Genomic DNA, 15,178 nt, shown 5'->3' with positions numbered 1-15,178 from the left:
CTCAGCAATCAATCCCTGCAAGTTTCTGCATAATGCCATCAAAATTAGCCTTGCCCAACTCTAGGATTTGTTTTAGTTCCAGCAAATAAAAATTGTCAGTCTGAAACACTAATTTTGGTTCTTTTTCCACAGATGCTGCCTGACCTAAATAATAACAGAAATTTCTGTTGTATTGTATTTTAACAGGTCATATTCAGACTTACAGTTTGTTAATGAATGTCCATTTATCATTTAGGTCTTCTGTGTCTCTTGGACCATGGAGAAGAGTACACCTTTACCCTTCCTTGTGCTTATGCTCGTTCTATTTTAACCGTTCCTTGGGTAGAGCTGGGAGGGAAAGTTAATGTCAACTGCGCAAAGACTGGTTACTCTGCAGCTATAACATTTCACACAAAACCATTTTATGGTGGAAAACTTCACAGGTACAGTTATTCTTACTTATCAGCATCAGTCGTTCTTAATGGTTACATTTACACTTGAACTTTGTATCCTGTAAAGGGAAATTGTACTACAAATGCAAACACTAAAAAAATGCTCATATTCTTTAAAAGTGATGTACTGTATGAACATTGTGGATTCTTTCCAGAAAAATAGCCTGAAGATCAGACCAGATCTGCAACGCTGGTTGCTGGAGTTGTCAGACATGATTTTGAGGCCCTGCATTGGTTGGGGTTGACTGTAGATGTTGTGTCCCAGCTGTCTGTGTAACACTCCAGCCAGTATGCCAGTCAGAGCAGTCTGGTTATGGAGAGCAAGCTGTTGCCCATGTAGCAGGCTGCCCCTCTCCACACAGCTGAATCTAGAGTGGACATGTTGAGGTGGGGGTCTAGTGTGTTTGAAAAGGTAATGTTGAACTATTATTGATAAAGCAATCTGAAAGTAGATGTGTGAGGGCTGCGTTAGAGTGGAAGTGAAGCAATGGAGCCAGAAGATTTTGGGCTAAGGGAGAGGAAAAAAAGACTGCCACAAGATTTGTTAAAGGATAAAGTGGTTGATGAGCTAGAGCAGGGCACAAGTTGCGAATGAGATGGTAATGAAGGCAAAATCAGTCTGTATAAATTTTCAGGCTAAAAGTTAATGTCCATTTGCATTCAGATTTGTGTTTTTTACACCATGAGTTACAAACAGCAAACCACAACTGAAGCAGCAGTTCAGGGTGTTCAGTTGCACATTTAATTGTTGTCTCTCAGTATTTTGATTTGTTTTTGTATTAAAATCAGAGCCATGCATCACACAAACAGGCTGTTCATCCCACATTCCCATCAACTTGCCCCAGATTCTTGAGGCCTTCCGTTCGAGGTTGAACACGATGTTGCACCCGAACTGTCGACCTAATATGCAAGTCAGTATGCAAAATTCTGCCAGTTGTACAGCATGGTACAGGCCCTTTAGCCCATGTTGTACAATTCTATATAAACCTACTGCATGATCAATCTAACCCTTCACAGCCCATAACCGTCTATTTCTTTTATCTCTATGTGTCTATCCAATAGTATGCTGGCTGCCCATGTCTCTCATAATCTTATACACTTCTATTCAGTCACATCTATCTGACACTCCAAAGAGGAAAACTCCAGCTTGCACAACCTTTCATCATAAGGCATATCTCTGCACCCTCTATAAACCTTCCACATCCTTCCTATAATCGGGCGACCAGAATTGAATGCAGAAATCTAAGTATGTTCTAATCAGAATATTAGGGAGCTACAACATTACCTTGCAGCTTTTTAACTCAACTCCCCCATCTAATAAATTCCAATGCACCATATGCCTTTATATTCATCCTATTTAGTTGTACAACAACTTTGAGGGATCTATAGATCCGAATTATGTTCCTCTACACTGCTGATTCCTTCCATTAACCTTGCATTCTGCCTTCAATTTTGAAGGCAAAGAGCATCACTTCACTCTTTTCCATATTGAACACCAGCTGCTATTTCTCTGCCCAGCTGTTTTCTTTTTAGGTCCTGGTTAATCTACAACCTTTGACACTATTCACAACACATTTGCTCACTTACTAACCTTTTCTTCCACTTCCTCATCCAAGCCATTTTTAAAAAATCACAAAAATCACAAGGACCAGAACATAACCGTGTCAAACACCACTGGTGACCAACCTCCAGGCAGAATATGTTCAATCTAGTTACCACCCTTTGCCTACTGTGGGCAAGCCAATTCTGAATCCACACAGCCAAATTCCCACAGATCCCGTGCCTCATGACATTGTGGATGAGCCTACCAAGGAGAACCTTGTCAATTGCTGCACTGAAATCCACATTCACTGCTCTGCCTTGATTAATTTGTTTTGATACCTTCTTGAAAGAGATCAATTAGGCTCACTAATTGCGACCTGTCCCTCGCAAAACCATGCTCACTATCCTGAATAAAACTATGATTCTCCAAGTGCTCATAAATCTTGTCCCTAAGGATCCTCTCCAATGCCCACCACTGGCATAAAACTTGCTGGTCTATAAATCTCAGGACTATCCAGACAAAGCAGCCAGAAGTCGTGATACATGTTGGTACTAACGACATAGGCAGGAAGAGGGATGAGGTCCTGAAGTGTGAGTTTCGGGAACTAGGCAGAAGGCTGAAAAACAGGACCTTGGGGGTGGCATCCTCAGGATTGTTGTCAGTGCTACGTGATAGTAATGGTAAGAATTGGAGGAAATGGCAGTTGAATGCGTGGCTGAGGAGTTGGTGCAGGGAGCAGGGTTTTAGATTCTTGGATCATTGAGATCTCTTCTGGGGAAGGTGAGACCTGTACAGATTGGATGGGTTGCACCTGAACTCGAGGGGGAGCAATATCCTTGCAGGTAGGTTTGTTAGCATGGTTCGGGAGGGTTTAAACTAATTTGCAAAGGGGATTGGACCTGGAGCGATAGAGCAGTGGAGGAAGTGCATGGGCTGATTACTCCTCACTGCAAGTATACAGCTCCTCCGTGGAAAGAGATAGTGCCAGGCTTCTAGGAGCACACGTAACAGACGAGCTCTCAACACCACCTCCTTAGTCAAGGAAGCACAGCAGCATCTCCACTTCCTGAGGAGGTTGAGATGAATGAGCCCCTCCCCCCACATTACCAATTTTTACAGGATCACTGTTGAGTGTGTCCTGACAAGCTGCATCACCATCTGGTACAGGAGTTGCAAGTCATCTAACCAGAAGACCCTACAGAGGATTGTGAGAATTGTTGGAGAGGACCATCAGAGTGTCTCTTCCAACCCTCTGAGTTACTTTCCAGGAAAGCTACATATGCTCGACCCTTAGCATTGTCAATGATCACGCTCATCTGTCCAACAATCTCTTTGAACCCCTACAATCAGGTGGGAGGTACCGTAGTTTTAGGACAAGAACTGTTAAAAGATGGGGAATAGCGTCTTCACCGAGGCCCATGAGATTACTGAACTCCCTGCTGCCACCCAGGTCTCGCCCAGTATGAAGCACCAATAGTGTTACACTGTTTACTTTTTAACTTGTTAATTTATTTTTTGTTCTATTACTTTGTGTTGTGTGTGAGTCGTATGTACTGTGTTGTGTACCTTGTTTGATTTAGTGGTATATATGTATATGGATGAAATAACAATAAGCCTGAACTTGAACATCTTTAGCTCCTTCCTGATCACATTATAACTCTTGAGATTTGCCTGATTTTTATGCTTCCTAAACTTTAAGAATGTTTCCTTCTTCCTCTTGACTAGATGTTCACTTCTCTTGTCAGCCATGGTTCCTTCCCCTACCATTCTTCCCCTGTTATCAGTGGAACAAACTGATCCAGAACCCTATGCAAGTGATTCTTAAACAACCTACACATTACTACTACGCATTTCCCTGACATCTGTTTCCAATTATATGCTCCCAAGTTCCGGCCTAACATCGTAATTAGACTTCTCCTTTTAAATACTTTCCTACGTCTGTGCCAGTCTTTGTCCATGGCTATGCTGAAGGTCAATGAATTGCTGTCACTTATTTCCAAAATCTGGTCCACCAAGAGGCTGGATCTTGCCAATCCACTACGTGGAAATAATTCAAAGAATGTGCAGCTCGGGTGATCGATGGTTGTGTTGAATTGTTCACCAATCTTGGCAATTTACTTGCAAACACTTCGTCATCATGTGAGGAGGCATTATCTGTGCGTTGTTAATTGTGATATGCCCTCCAAATGCTTGGCCTTTATATACCTATCAATCAACTGATTGATCATCATTATAACTTGAGTTACAATTGTCCCTACATCACAATTTTTTCCATAATGACGTCCAGTATGTAAAGGCCAAGCACTCAGAGGGCATACCACAGTTAGCAGCGCATGATGATGTCTCCTTGCACGGTGACAAAACATTTGCAAGCTAATTGCCAAGATCAGAGAATAACTCCACCCAACCAGTCCATTAGGAAACCAGAGCACCTGAAAGACATTCACAATCCCAGAGCAGACATGCAGGCTGCACGCAGACAGCATCAGGACTGAATTTTGATCACTGGAATTGAAAGCTAGAAGCTCCACCTGTTAAACTACTGTGCTGTATTCATCACCCAGGGCAAAGCTAGAACTGAAGTTGATTATTTTTTTTTAGCTTAAATATGAATCTGTGTTATGGCAAAATTATGTGATATGGTACTGTCCAACTTCCTCCTCCAGAGTGACGGCGGAAGTGAAGCACAATACGACAAACACTGTTGTATGCAGAGTGCAGGGTGAATGGAATGGTGTGCTTGAATTCACTTACAGCAATGGAGACTCAAGAACCATTGATGTCACGAAACTTCCTGTCACCAAAAAGAGAGTGCGACCCATGAAGAAACAAGGCCCTTTCGAATCCAGGTAAAGTAATTAATCTCATGCATTCCGAGCAGTAATTTCTGAAACGACAATAATGTTACCAATGGACATTGTTGACCAGTCACAAATCGAGTGCCAATCATTGCAGAAAACATCCTGCACTCTTTCATGCAAATACATTTCGTATTTTAAGTTTACATACTGTACACCTTGGGTGGAGGGGCGGAGATGTGTCCCTACCAAAGGAGGTGTAAGGCATTCTTTCCTTCTGCTGTCCTGCATGTCACCCTTGGGCGAGGTGTAGTGCCTGCTTAGACCCCTGAACAGAGTCATGTGAAGCCATGGGAGCAGCTGGTGCATTTAACAAGTCCTGGTTATTCAACCACTGACACCAGGCAGACAATCTCTGAAGGGTATTGATAATGGCTGGTGTCACGCGTCTTGTAAAGACACTGCCCAGAAGAAGGCAATGGCAAACCACTTGTGTAGAAAAAAAAATCGCCAAGAGAGAAACTATAAACGCCTATGTCATACGACACAGCACATAATGTTAATGACTGTACATCTATCACCATTTAATACAAAACGTGGGAGTCATCTTAAGTTGCCTTGAACTTTTCAGGACTGTTTTACATTTTTGTGTAACAGTTCTGATGAGAAGTAATTACTGGGAATGGTGAAATATTGGAGATCTACAAGACTTTCCATCTCCATATCCTCCCCCGACTTTCCGGTATAGCTGGATACTAATTTGGCTTTGCTACAGTTTTCTGTGAAAAATGTTGATTGCCACATGAAGTCTATTGTCTGGCCTACAATGATTATTCCACTTTAGAATAATATTTTTTTTTGTTTCCACGGAAATGAAACCAGACATTTTAATATATAGACCTTAAGATACAGGAGCAGAATTAGACCATTTTCCCCTTTGAGTCTGCTCCCCCATTTCATCATAGCTGATCTATTTATCTTTCAGCCCCATCTCCTGCCTTCTTGCCATATCTTTTCATGGCCTGACTAATCAAGAATCCATCAACGCCTGTCTTAAAGATACCCAATGACTTGGCCTCCACAGCTGCCTGTGGCAACGAATTCAACAGATTCACTGCTCTGGCTGAAGAAATTCCTCCTCATCTCTGTTCTAAATGGACATCCCTCTATTCTGAGGCTGTGTGGTGTGCTCTGCTCTTAGACTCTCCCACCATAGGAAACAGCTGCTCTGTTAAGCCTTTCAACTTTCAATAGGTTTCAATAAGTTCTCCCCCTCATACTTCTGAATTCAAGTGAGTACAGACCCAGAACCATCAAATGCTCCTCATGTGATAAAGCCTCTCAATCTGGGAAACATTTTTGTGAACATCCTTTGAATCTTCTCCAGCATATCCTTCCTTCGATAAGGGATCCAAAACTGCTCACAATACTCCAAGTGAGGCCTCACCAGTGCCTTATAGAGCCTCAACATTACATCCTTGCTTTTTTATTCTAGTCCTCTTGAAATGAATGCTAATATTGCACGTGCCTTCCTCACCACCAACTCACCTGCAAATTAACCTTTAAGGAATCCCACACAAGGACTCCCAAGTCCCTTTGCACCTCCAATTTTTGAACTTTCTCTCCATTTAGTAAATACTCTACACTTTTATTTATTCTACCAAATTGCATAACCATACACTTTCCAACATCGTCTTCCATCTGCAACTTCTTTCCCTGTTGTCCTAATCTTTCTAAGTCCTTCTGAAGCCTCTCTACTTCCTCTCCACCTATCTTTGTATCATCTGCAAATTTTTCCACAAAGCCATCAATTCTGTCATCAAAATTACTTGCATGTAACATAAAAAGAAGCGGTTCCAATACTGACTTGTGAGGAACACCTCTAGTGTATTCGTACTCTTTGCATCCTGCCAGTCAATCCAAGCTCCAACCATTGTACTATCTTTCCTGTAATACCATGGACTCATAGCTTGTTAAGCAGTCACATGTGTGGCACCTTGTCAAAGGCCTTTTGAAAATCCAAGTATACAACATGCACTGATTCTCCTTTGTCTATCCTGCTTGTTATTTCTTCAAAGAATTCCAACAGATTTGTCAAGCAAGATTTTCCCTTGAGGAAACCATGCTGACCAGCCTAATTTAACATGTGCCCCAAGTATTCTGAAACTACTTCCTTAACATCGACTCCAATATCTTCCCAGCCACTGAGATCAGACTAACTGGGCCTGATATCATTTTGTCCGATATCTATAGAGTTTCACTCTGCTTTTTATCTTTCCATTTAACCAATATATATACTCAAAGCATTGAGACCTCATCATGAACAATGGTATCAGTTAATTGTACTTCTAAATCCATTATCATTATGTGCTGTGTCATAAGACATGGTTGACCATGATTGTTCTTGGCATATTTTTCTACAGAAGTGGTTTGCCAGTGTATTCTTCAGGGTAGTGTCTTTACAAGACAGGTGACCCCAGCCATTATGTATAATCTTCAGAGATTGTCTGCCTGGTGTCAGTGGCCACATAACCAGGACTTGTGATATGACCCAGCTGCTCATATGGTCATCCAGTACCTGCTCCCATGACTTCACTTGATGCTTATTGTGGTGGGGGGAGGGTGGCTCAGCAGATGCTACAGTTGCCCAACAACGACCTGCAGGCTATCAGAGAGAAGGAGAGCCTTGCACCTCATTTGCTAGAAACATATCTCCAGCCATACTTAAAAACTGCTGATTTTAGAAAAAATGTGATTGTTCACATCTGGAGATGTAGTTGATTAAATAGCTAAGGATTTTTGCCAAAATCAATAAATTGCATTGTTCCCCTTTTTGGGTGCCAGAAAATGCTTCTGGCCTCCTTTTCAGAAGTGGGACAAAACTTGTACTGCAAGCAGAAAGCAGAGATCTCTTGATAGATCAGGGTCAGTGCATCTGCTGCTTGTGCAATGGGGAGGGGGAGTGGGCTTCAGGGTGCTGATGTTTCTATTATTCAATCTGTGGGGTTTCTTCTTTCAAGGATGTCTGCAAAGAGTAAGAATTTCAGATTGTATACCGTATACATTGATTTATATTAAATTAAACCATTTGAATCATTTTATTCATGATTTCAAGGAATTCATAGCTGTAGTCTTGCTGAAGGTAGTTGTGTTAGAATAGACAAACGGAGAAATGTTCATTTCTGTAGCATTTTTCATGTCCTTTCCAAGGCATGTTACAGAAATTGCAATACTTTATCGTTGCATTCTTAGAACTACAGTATTGTACAACTATTACAGTGCCAATAAAAAGTATTCACCACCCCCGCCAGAAGTTTTCCTGTTTTATTGTTTTACAACATTGAATCACAGTGGGTTTAATTTGGCTCTTTTGGCACTGATCAATGGAGAAGTCTCTTTCCTGTCAAAGTGAAAACAAATTTTTATAAAGTGGTCTAATTTATTGTAATTATTAAAGACAAAATAATTGATTGTTTAATTACTCAACCCCTTCAAGTCAGTATTTAGTACTGGCAGCAATTAACAACCTTGAGTCTGTATGGATCGGTCTGTATCAGCTTTTCACATCTGGACACTGCAATTTTTCCCCTGTTCTTCTTTACAAAACTGCTCAGGCTCTGTCAAATTGCATGGGGATCATGCGTGAACAGCCACAAATTCTCATTGGGATTGAAATTTGGACTCTGACATGGCCACTCCAGGACTTAACTTGGTTCTCTTTAAGCCACTCCTGTGTAGCTTTGGTTTTATGCTTGGGGTCATTGTCTTGCTAGAAAACAAATCTCCCAAATTACGGTTCTCTTGAAGACTGCTCCTGGAGTTCTTCAGGATTTTGCTGCATTCATTTTACCCTCTACCTTCACAAGCCTTGCAGGGCCTGCTGCAGTGAAGCATCCCCACAGCATGATGCAGACACCACCATGCTTCGCAGTAGGAATGGTTTGTGGTGTTTGGCTTACACCAAACATGACATTTAATCTGATGGTCAAAAAGCTGAATTTTATTTTCATCAGACCATAGAACCTTCTTCCAACTGGCTTCAGAGACTCCCTCATGCCTTCTGGCAAACTCTAGCCGAGTTTGCCTGTGTTTTTCAACAGTGGCTTTCTCTTTGCCACTCTCCCATAAAGCTGTGACTGGTGAAGCACCCAGGCAACAGTTGTTGTAGGCGCAGTCTCTCCCATCTCAGCCACTGAAGCTTGTAACTCCTCCTGAATTGCCATAGGTCTCTTGGTGGCCTCCCTCTCTAGTCCCCTTCTTGCACAGTCATTCAGTTTTTGAGGATGGCCTGCTCTAGGCAGATTTACAGCTGTGCCATATTCTTTCCATTTCTTGATGATTTACTTAACTGTACTCCAAAGGATAGTTATTCTTTTGAAAATTTTCTTGTATCCATCTCTTGACTTGTGCTTTTCAATAACCCTTTTGTGGAGTTGCTTGGAGTGTTCTTTTGTCTTCATGGTATAGTTTTTGCCAGGACACTGACTCACCAGCAATTGGACCTTCCAGATACAGGTTCATTTTTACTACAATCAATTGAAACACCTTGACTGCACACAGCTCTCCAAAAACAGATCTCCATTTAACTAATTATGTGACTTCTAAAACCAATTGGCTGTACCAGTGATTTGGTGTGTCATATTAAAGGGGAAGGGAGGGTGACTACGTATGCAATCAATTATTTTGTGTTTTATATTTGTAATTAATTTAGATCACTTTGTAGCGATCTGTTTTCACTTTGACACAAAAGAGTCTTTTTGTCTGCTGATCAGTGTCAAATTAAGCCAAATTAAATCGACTCTGATTCAATGTTGTAAAACAATAAAACGTGAAAACTTTCAGAGTGGTGAATACTTTTTATAGGCACTGTATTTTCTGCAGCTGTCAGTTATCACCTCATAACTTACAGCTCCACAGCTCTTGGGTATTTTTTTATAATTATATTTACCTTATTTTGGTGTGCAGTAAGACTTGGACCTCCATTTCCTGTTGGACGAAGAGAAATTTTCTGAAACCCCTCCTTTTTCCACCATCTCTAATCCTTGTATTATCAGTTTTTATGACGCTTGGTTATTGTCTTTTCCATTGTAGGTACTTCCCACTTTATAGGGGCAAATAATTTCATCGAGTCATAGTATCATAGAAAAGTACAGCACAGAAACAGGCCCTTTGGCTCATCTAGTCCATGTCAAACCATTTAAACTCATGGGTGTAGGAGTTTATCAACCTGTACCAGGACCACGGCCCTCCATACCCGTACCATCCATGTACCTATCAGAACACCTAAATGGTCTCTTTTGTGCACAAGGAAGAAATTTATTGCTTTTTTTTCCCTCCTAACTAATCCTGGTATTTCTTCAATGCACCCTCTGCAGGTGCCAAAACATTTTTCCATGTAGCAGATGTCCTAGTTACTACAGAGGAACTGTAACTTCTAATTTGTACCCCAAATAATGCTAATGCTGATTAAACTATTTATGTGACATTGATTGAGGGATAAATATTATCCAGAACCCCAGAAATAACACCCATACACTTCAACTTAATTGGTGACAGCATTCCCTTCCATCTGTGATGGAAATCATCAATTCTTTGTCCTTGCCCAACAATTCACAAGCCTCTTTCTCTTTCTCCAAAGCCCGTTGTCTCTCAACACCACTCCCAGCGTCAATTATCATTTTGCCCTAGCAGTCTACCTTCTTCAAGTTCTGCAATAAGTTCAGTCTTGAGCTGAGACAAGACTGAAAGTTGACATTCTGGTGATGTGCTAAGTAAGGAGAATTTAAATTGTTCCTGTGTGGGGTTTTATAAACCTTGTGAATCTGTTTTAAGAAGAGTTGGTAAGATATCCCCAGTGTCGGTCCAATCATTATAACTAAAAGAATCATTTTTTGGACACAATGTGTGTTGTTTTCAGAACGTGATGTGTACAAACTGATTGCTCATTTTTTCTTCCCGCAACAGTTAATACAATTTTAAAAAGTACCTCATTAGCTGCAAGCCCTTCAGGATGTTCAAAAATATGTTGGCAATGTCTTTGGAAGGAATGTGCTCAAAGTTAACTGAATTTAGTCATGTTTTTCTTGGGTTGATAAGTTCTGTGCATCATCCATACCAAATATTTTGTTGAATATTTAATAATCTGTTGATTCTTTCATTATTGTTGGGTTAGAATTCTTTACCCTTTGGTATTGGGTGATGAATGTGAATTAATAAAGATAATTCATGACTGCCTTCAAGTGCAAATCAAGGTGGGAAATAAATGGGCACCTTCCAAGCTGTGACTATATCTTACAATTGATTGTTTTTAAAAGTTCAGTGTCATGTATTTAACAATGTAATTTCTGTGTTTAATAGGCGCTTGTGGCAACACGTGACTGAAGCTTTGAGGGTAAAAAACATAGTAAAGGCAACTGAACACAAGAGCTTACTAGAGGAACGTCAGAGGTCAGAAGCCCGCCACCGTGCAGAGACCGAGACACTGTGGAAGACAAAGTATTTCCATCAAGAGGTAACCTTTGCACATCAATCCTTAGAGCTCATGGGAAATAATTATCTAAGCAACCATAGACATACATTTGCACAGTTACAGCAGGCTGTTGACTGAGAGTGGGAAGCGGGCAGGGAGAGGGGAATCATGGTTGGAGGAAAAGGGGGGGCAGGGGAACCAGAAACACGTTCTGTAATGATCAGTAAACCAATTGTTTGGAATCAAATGATCTTGCCTGATGTATTAGGACTAGGAGTGCCTGCACCCATGCCAACCCCCATCCTTGGCATTCCTTTTCTGCCATCTGTCCCACACCCCTCCCATGGTGTTCCACTCTCCATTCCCAACATCCTTGGCTCCTGACAGATTTACAAACTCCCTGTGCAAAAGTCTTAGGCACCCTAGCTATATAAATGTTACTAGGACTTTTGTATGATACTGCATCTAAAATAAACATTATTTTATAAATTTAAATAATAAACTGGATGCCGGAAATCAGCAATTGAATTTGGTGAAAATGGTCAGCAGGTCAGAGGAAGGCAGTTTCCGTCTGGCAACCTTTCATTAGAACTGTCCAATTCTGATACAACTAGAAATACTAGTTGTTTAAAGTTGCTGAATTCATTGTGAATTTCTGAGAGTTGTCCAATAAAACCGAACCTTGAGCTTTATTGGAATAGAGTAAGAGGACAAAGGCAGAGTTCACAGTGTGACTGGAATGGGGAATGAAAGACAAATGGAAACCCAGGTTCATCCGTGCAACACATTTTTTTTCTGAATTTGATTTCATGAGCATTGAATAGAGTATGCAAAAATCAAAGAGATTTGAGTCAGTCATCTAGAATGAGAGCCATTTGTATTCTGTCCCTGTGTCTGACCATCCTTTGAAAGCCTCCTGTTGTCCAACTAAATGGCAGAACAAACTCAGAGGGTCGTAGGGGTATGGAGGCCTATGGTCCCGGTGCAGGTTGATGGGAGTAAGCGGTTTAAATGGTTGGCATGGACTAGATGAGACAAAGGGCATGTTACTGTGCTGTACTTTTCAAGACTCTGTGATTGAATTATCTATTTTTCTTTGTTTTGATTATTGCAGGCTGCCTGGGCCAGAGTTCTTTTTAACTCAATTATAAAGGCAGCCCCTTACAGTTAATTACCTTTTAATAGTTCTTTTATGGTTAATTTGCCTTCTAAGGGAAAAAAATGCCCATTTTTCCCTCAGAAGGCAAATGAACCATTCCGCTGCAACAATGTTCAGCAGTTTATCATCTTTTACAATTTATAAATCTGAATATTTTTTCTTTGCCCTATATTTGGCAGGGTGATGGATGGATCTATTACAAGCCGCTGTGGAAAGCTGCAAGAGACTATACTGAGACAGCATCACCAGCACCTTAGGTCCTGTGCAACTGGACTGCAGCAACATGGTTTTAAGTAATAAGCAATCACATCCATAGCTGTGACCAATGTTATTTAACCATGATGGTTTCATATTAAATTGTAAAATGCAGTAAATCTCTCAGCTGCTTTTATTAAATATTGTGTGTCTGTATGATATAATGTAAGATTGCTTTACACATTGGCATGTTAGCAGAAAGGACTTTAAAATTACAGGACAATGAGTGAATTTTTATCTTCAACTACATTTTATATCTTATCTGAAGCCTTTTGACAATTACTTTTTGGCGAGGATCTTGTATTATTTTAACACCTATATTTGAAAAGATATTACTTTAATGATTGCAGCCTCAGAACAAAAAACTATTTCTAATTGGCACAGTGAAGTGCTCTTTTGGCTTGTTCATGCAGTTGACAAGAAAGGCTGAAATGCTGGACTGTTGATCAGCCTATGGAACTATTGCAACAAAATATGCCAGAGTGATCCTTTGGCTTAACCTATTGCATATGATCTTTTTAAGAAGAAGACTATTCAGGAAAAATTTGTCATATGAAGTTCCTTTACGTACATTTCTTTAAAAATTGCGGGCAATTAAGAAACTATCCCCCAAAAAAGGGTAAGCAGATTGAAAGCAGTGAATACTTGTTTCCAAAGTGTGCCTTACACTGTATCCTGTGTTGATTTTTTTTCTTTTAAGTATAGTCTTCCAATTAGTATGTGTGAAATTATCTGTTGCAGTTTAAATACGGATGTTAATTTTCATCTCGAACTGAAAATGTAGTGAATCTTATAAATTTTATTTCATCCTTTTTACTAAAACTGCGTAGCAAGCAAACTTCCATGAATTGAAGATTTTTTTTTAAAGGAAGTGATTTTAAATTAATTACTTTCAGGAGAACAACGTGGATGGTGAAATCATGATTGTTTTATGTGTGCAGAAGTTCCATGAGTTAAACTTCTAAAGACACAAAGTAAATGATGCTCTTTCACAGTAATACCCATCATTGCTGCAGAGATTTATTTTGCTTATTTTGTGTGTGTGGCAATAAATTTGAAATACCACAAGGTACTACTGAGCATTTTATGTTATATGAGAATTATTTTGTTTGTTAAATATGGCCTCTGTGACAATGAAAGTGCTGTTCACATTTCATGAATGTCTTGTGATCCATACAATAACAAGAGAAAAAAATGTTTTTCTAGTTTTTGTGTAAGGCATAACTTATAAACTCAACTCTTAAGTTATGAAATTTTCCACATCAGCTAAGTTTTCATTCATTTGTGTGGAACTTCAATTTCAATTTTTCTTTTTAAAGTTGAATTGAAATTAACTGAACAAATCTTAATTCACAAAGACTTTGTTTTGTTACTGGAGTATTACAGAAATAGAAAGTTCATTCTGTGATATATTGAATATGGAGAGATACTAAAACAGAAAATATCATTACTCATTGTATTTGAAATAAAAGTTCAACTGTATTGCTTGTCTCACACTACTTTGATACTATAGTACTGTATATTTTGAAACGGTATCCAATGCACTGAAGGGAGCTCAAAATGACATTCCTATGCTGGCAGGAAGTATAAAAAGATTGAATTAAATATTTTGCAAAGCATGTTGACTTTATGATCATAAACAAGAGATGCTGGAAATCTGAAGTAATACACAGAAAACGCAGGTCAGGCAGCATCTATGGAAATGAATAAGCAAAGTTTTGGGCTGAGACCCTTCTTCAGGACTGGGGGGAAGGGAAGGAGGAAAGCTAGAAGGTGACATAAAGCCAGGAAAGGTAAAGGGCGAGAGAAGAAGGAATCTGATAGGAGAGGAGAATGGACCATAGGAGAGAGGAAAGGAGGAGGGGCACCGGGGGGAGTTCATAGGCAGGTGAGAAGAGGTAATTAGAAGAAGAGGGAAGGGGAGGGGGTAATTGCTGAAAGTAGTAGACATTGATGTTCATGCTATCTTCCAGAAATAGTAGGGGACAGAGGGTCTAGTGGGATGGAGGAACTGAGCGAAATACATGTTAGTAGGGAAGTGGTGTTAGGTAAATTGAAGGGATTGAAGGCAGATAAATCCCCAGGGCCAGATGGTCTGCATCCTAGAGTACTTAAGGAAGTAGCCCAAGAAATAGTGGATGCATTAGTGATAATTTTTCAAAACTCGTTAGATTCTGGACTAGTTCCTGAGGATTGGAGGATGGCTAATGTAACTCCACTTTTTAAAAAAGGAGGGAGAGAGAAACCGGGGAATTATAGACCGGTTAGCCTAACGTCGGTGGTGGGGAAACTGCTGGAGTCAGTTATCAAGGATGTGATAACAGCACATTTGTAAAGCGGTGAAATGATCGGACAAAGTCAGCATGGATTTGTGAAAGGAAAATCATGTCTGACGAATCTCATAGAATTTTTTGAGGATGTAACTAGTAGAGTGGATAGGGGAGAACCAGTGGATGTGGTATATTTGGATTTTCAAAAGGCTTTTGACAAGGTCCCACACAGGAGATTAGTGTGCAAACTTAA

The 15,178-nt window shown here is 40.1% G+C and overlaps 1 protein-coding gene across 4 annotated transcripts in view; it reads left to right on the top strand.

Annotated features, from left to right (window-relative positions):
• Nucleotides 1-14,209, top strand: part of osbpl11 (oxysterol binding protein-like 11) — a 138,978-nt gene extending 124,769 nt beyond the window's left edge. For 2 of the 4 annotated variants that reach the window (XM_063052425.1, XM_063052427.1), the window contains exons 12-15: nt 236-422; nt 4,641-4,823; nt 11,130-11,283; nt 12,580-14,209. In XM_063052425.1, the coding sequence (XP_062908495.1) occupies nt 236-422; nt 4,641-4,823; nt 11,130-11,283; nt 12,580-12,657 (602 nt within the window). In that variant the 3' untranslated portion in view covers nt 12,658-14,209. The remainder of the gene's footprint in view (nt 1-235; nt 423-4,640; nt 4,824-11,129; nt 11,284-12,579) is intronic. The other 2 variants (XM_063052426.1, XM_063052428.1) reach the window with 2 other exon arrangements.
• The last annotated feature ends 969 nt before the right edge of the window (nt 14,210-15,178 follow it).

This window comes from Mobula hypostoma, chromosome 6 (assembly GCF_963921235.1).
Source record: "Mobula hypostoma chromosome 6, sMobHyp1.1, whole genome shotgun sequence".
In the NCBI taxonomy this organism is placed as follows: domain Eukaryota; kingdom Metazoa; phylum Chordata; class Chondrichthyes; order Myliobatiformes; family Myliobatidae; genus Mobula; species Mobula hypostoma.
Note: the sequence above shows the minus strand (reverse complement) of the source record. Positions and strands in the feature narration are given on the sequence as shown.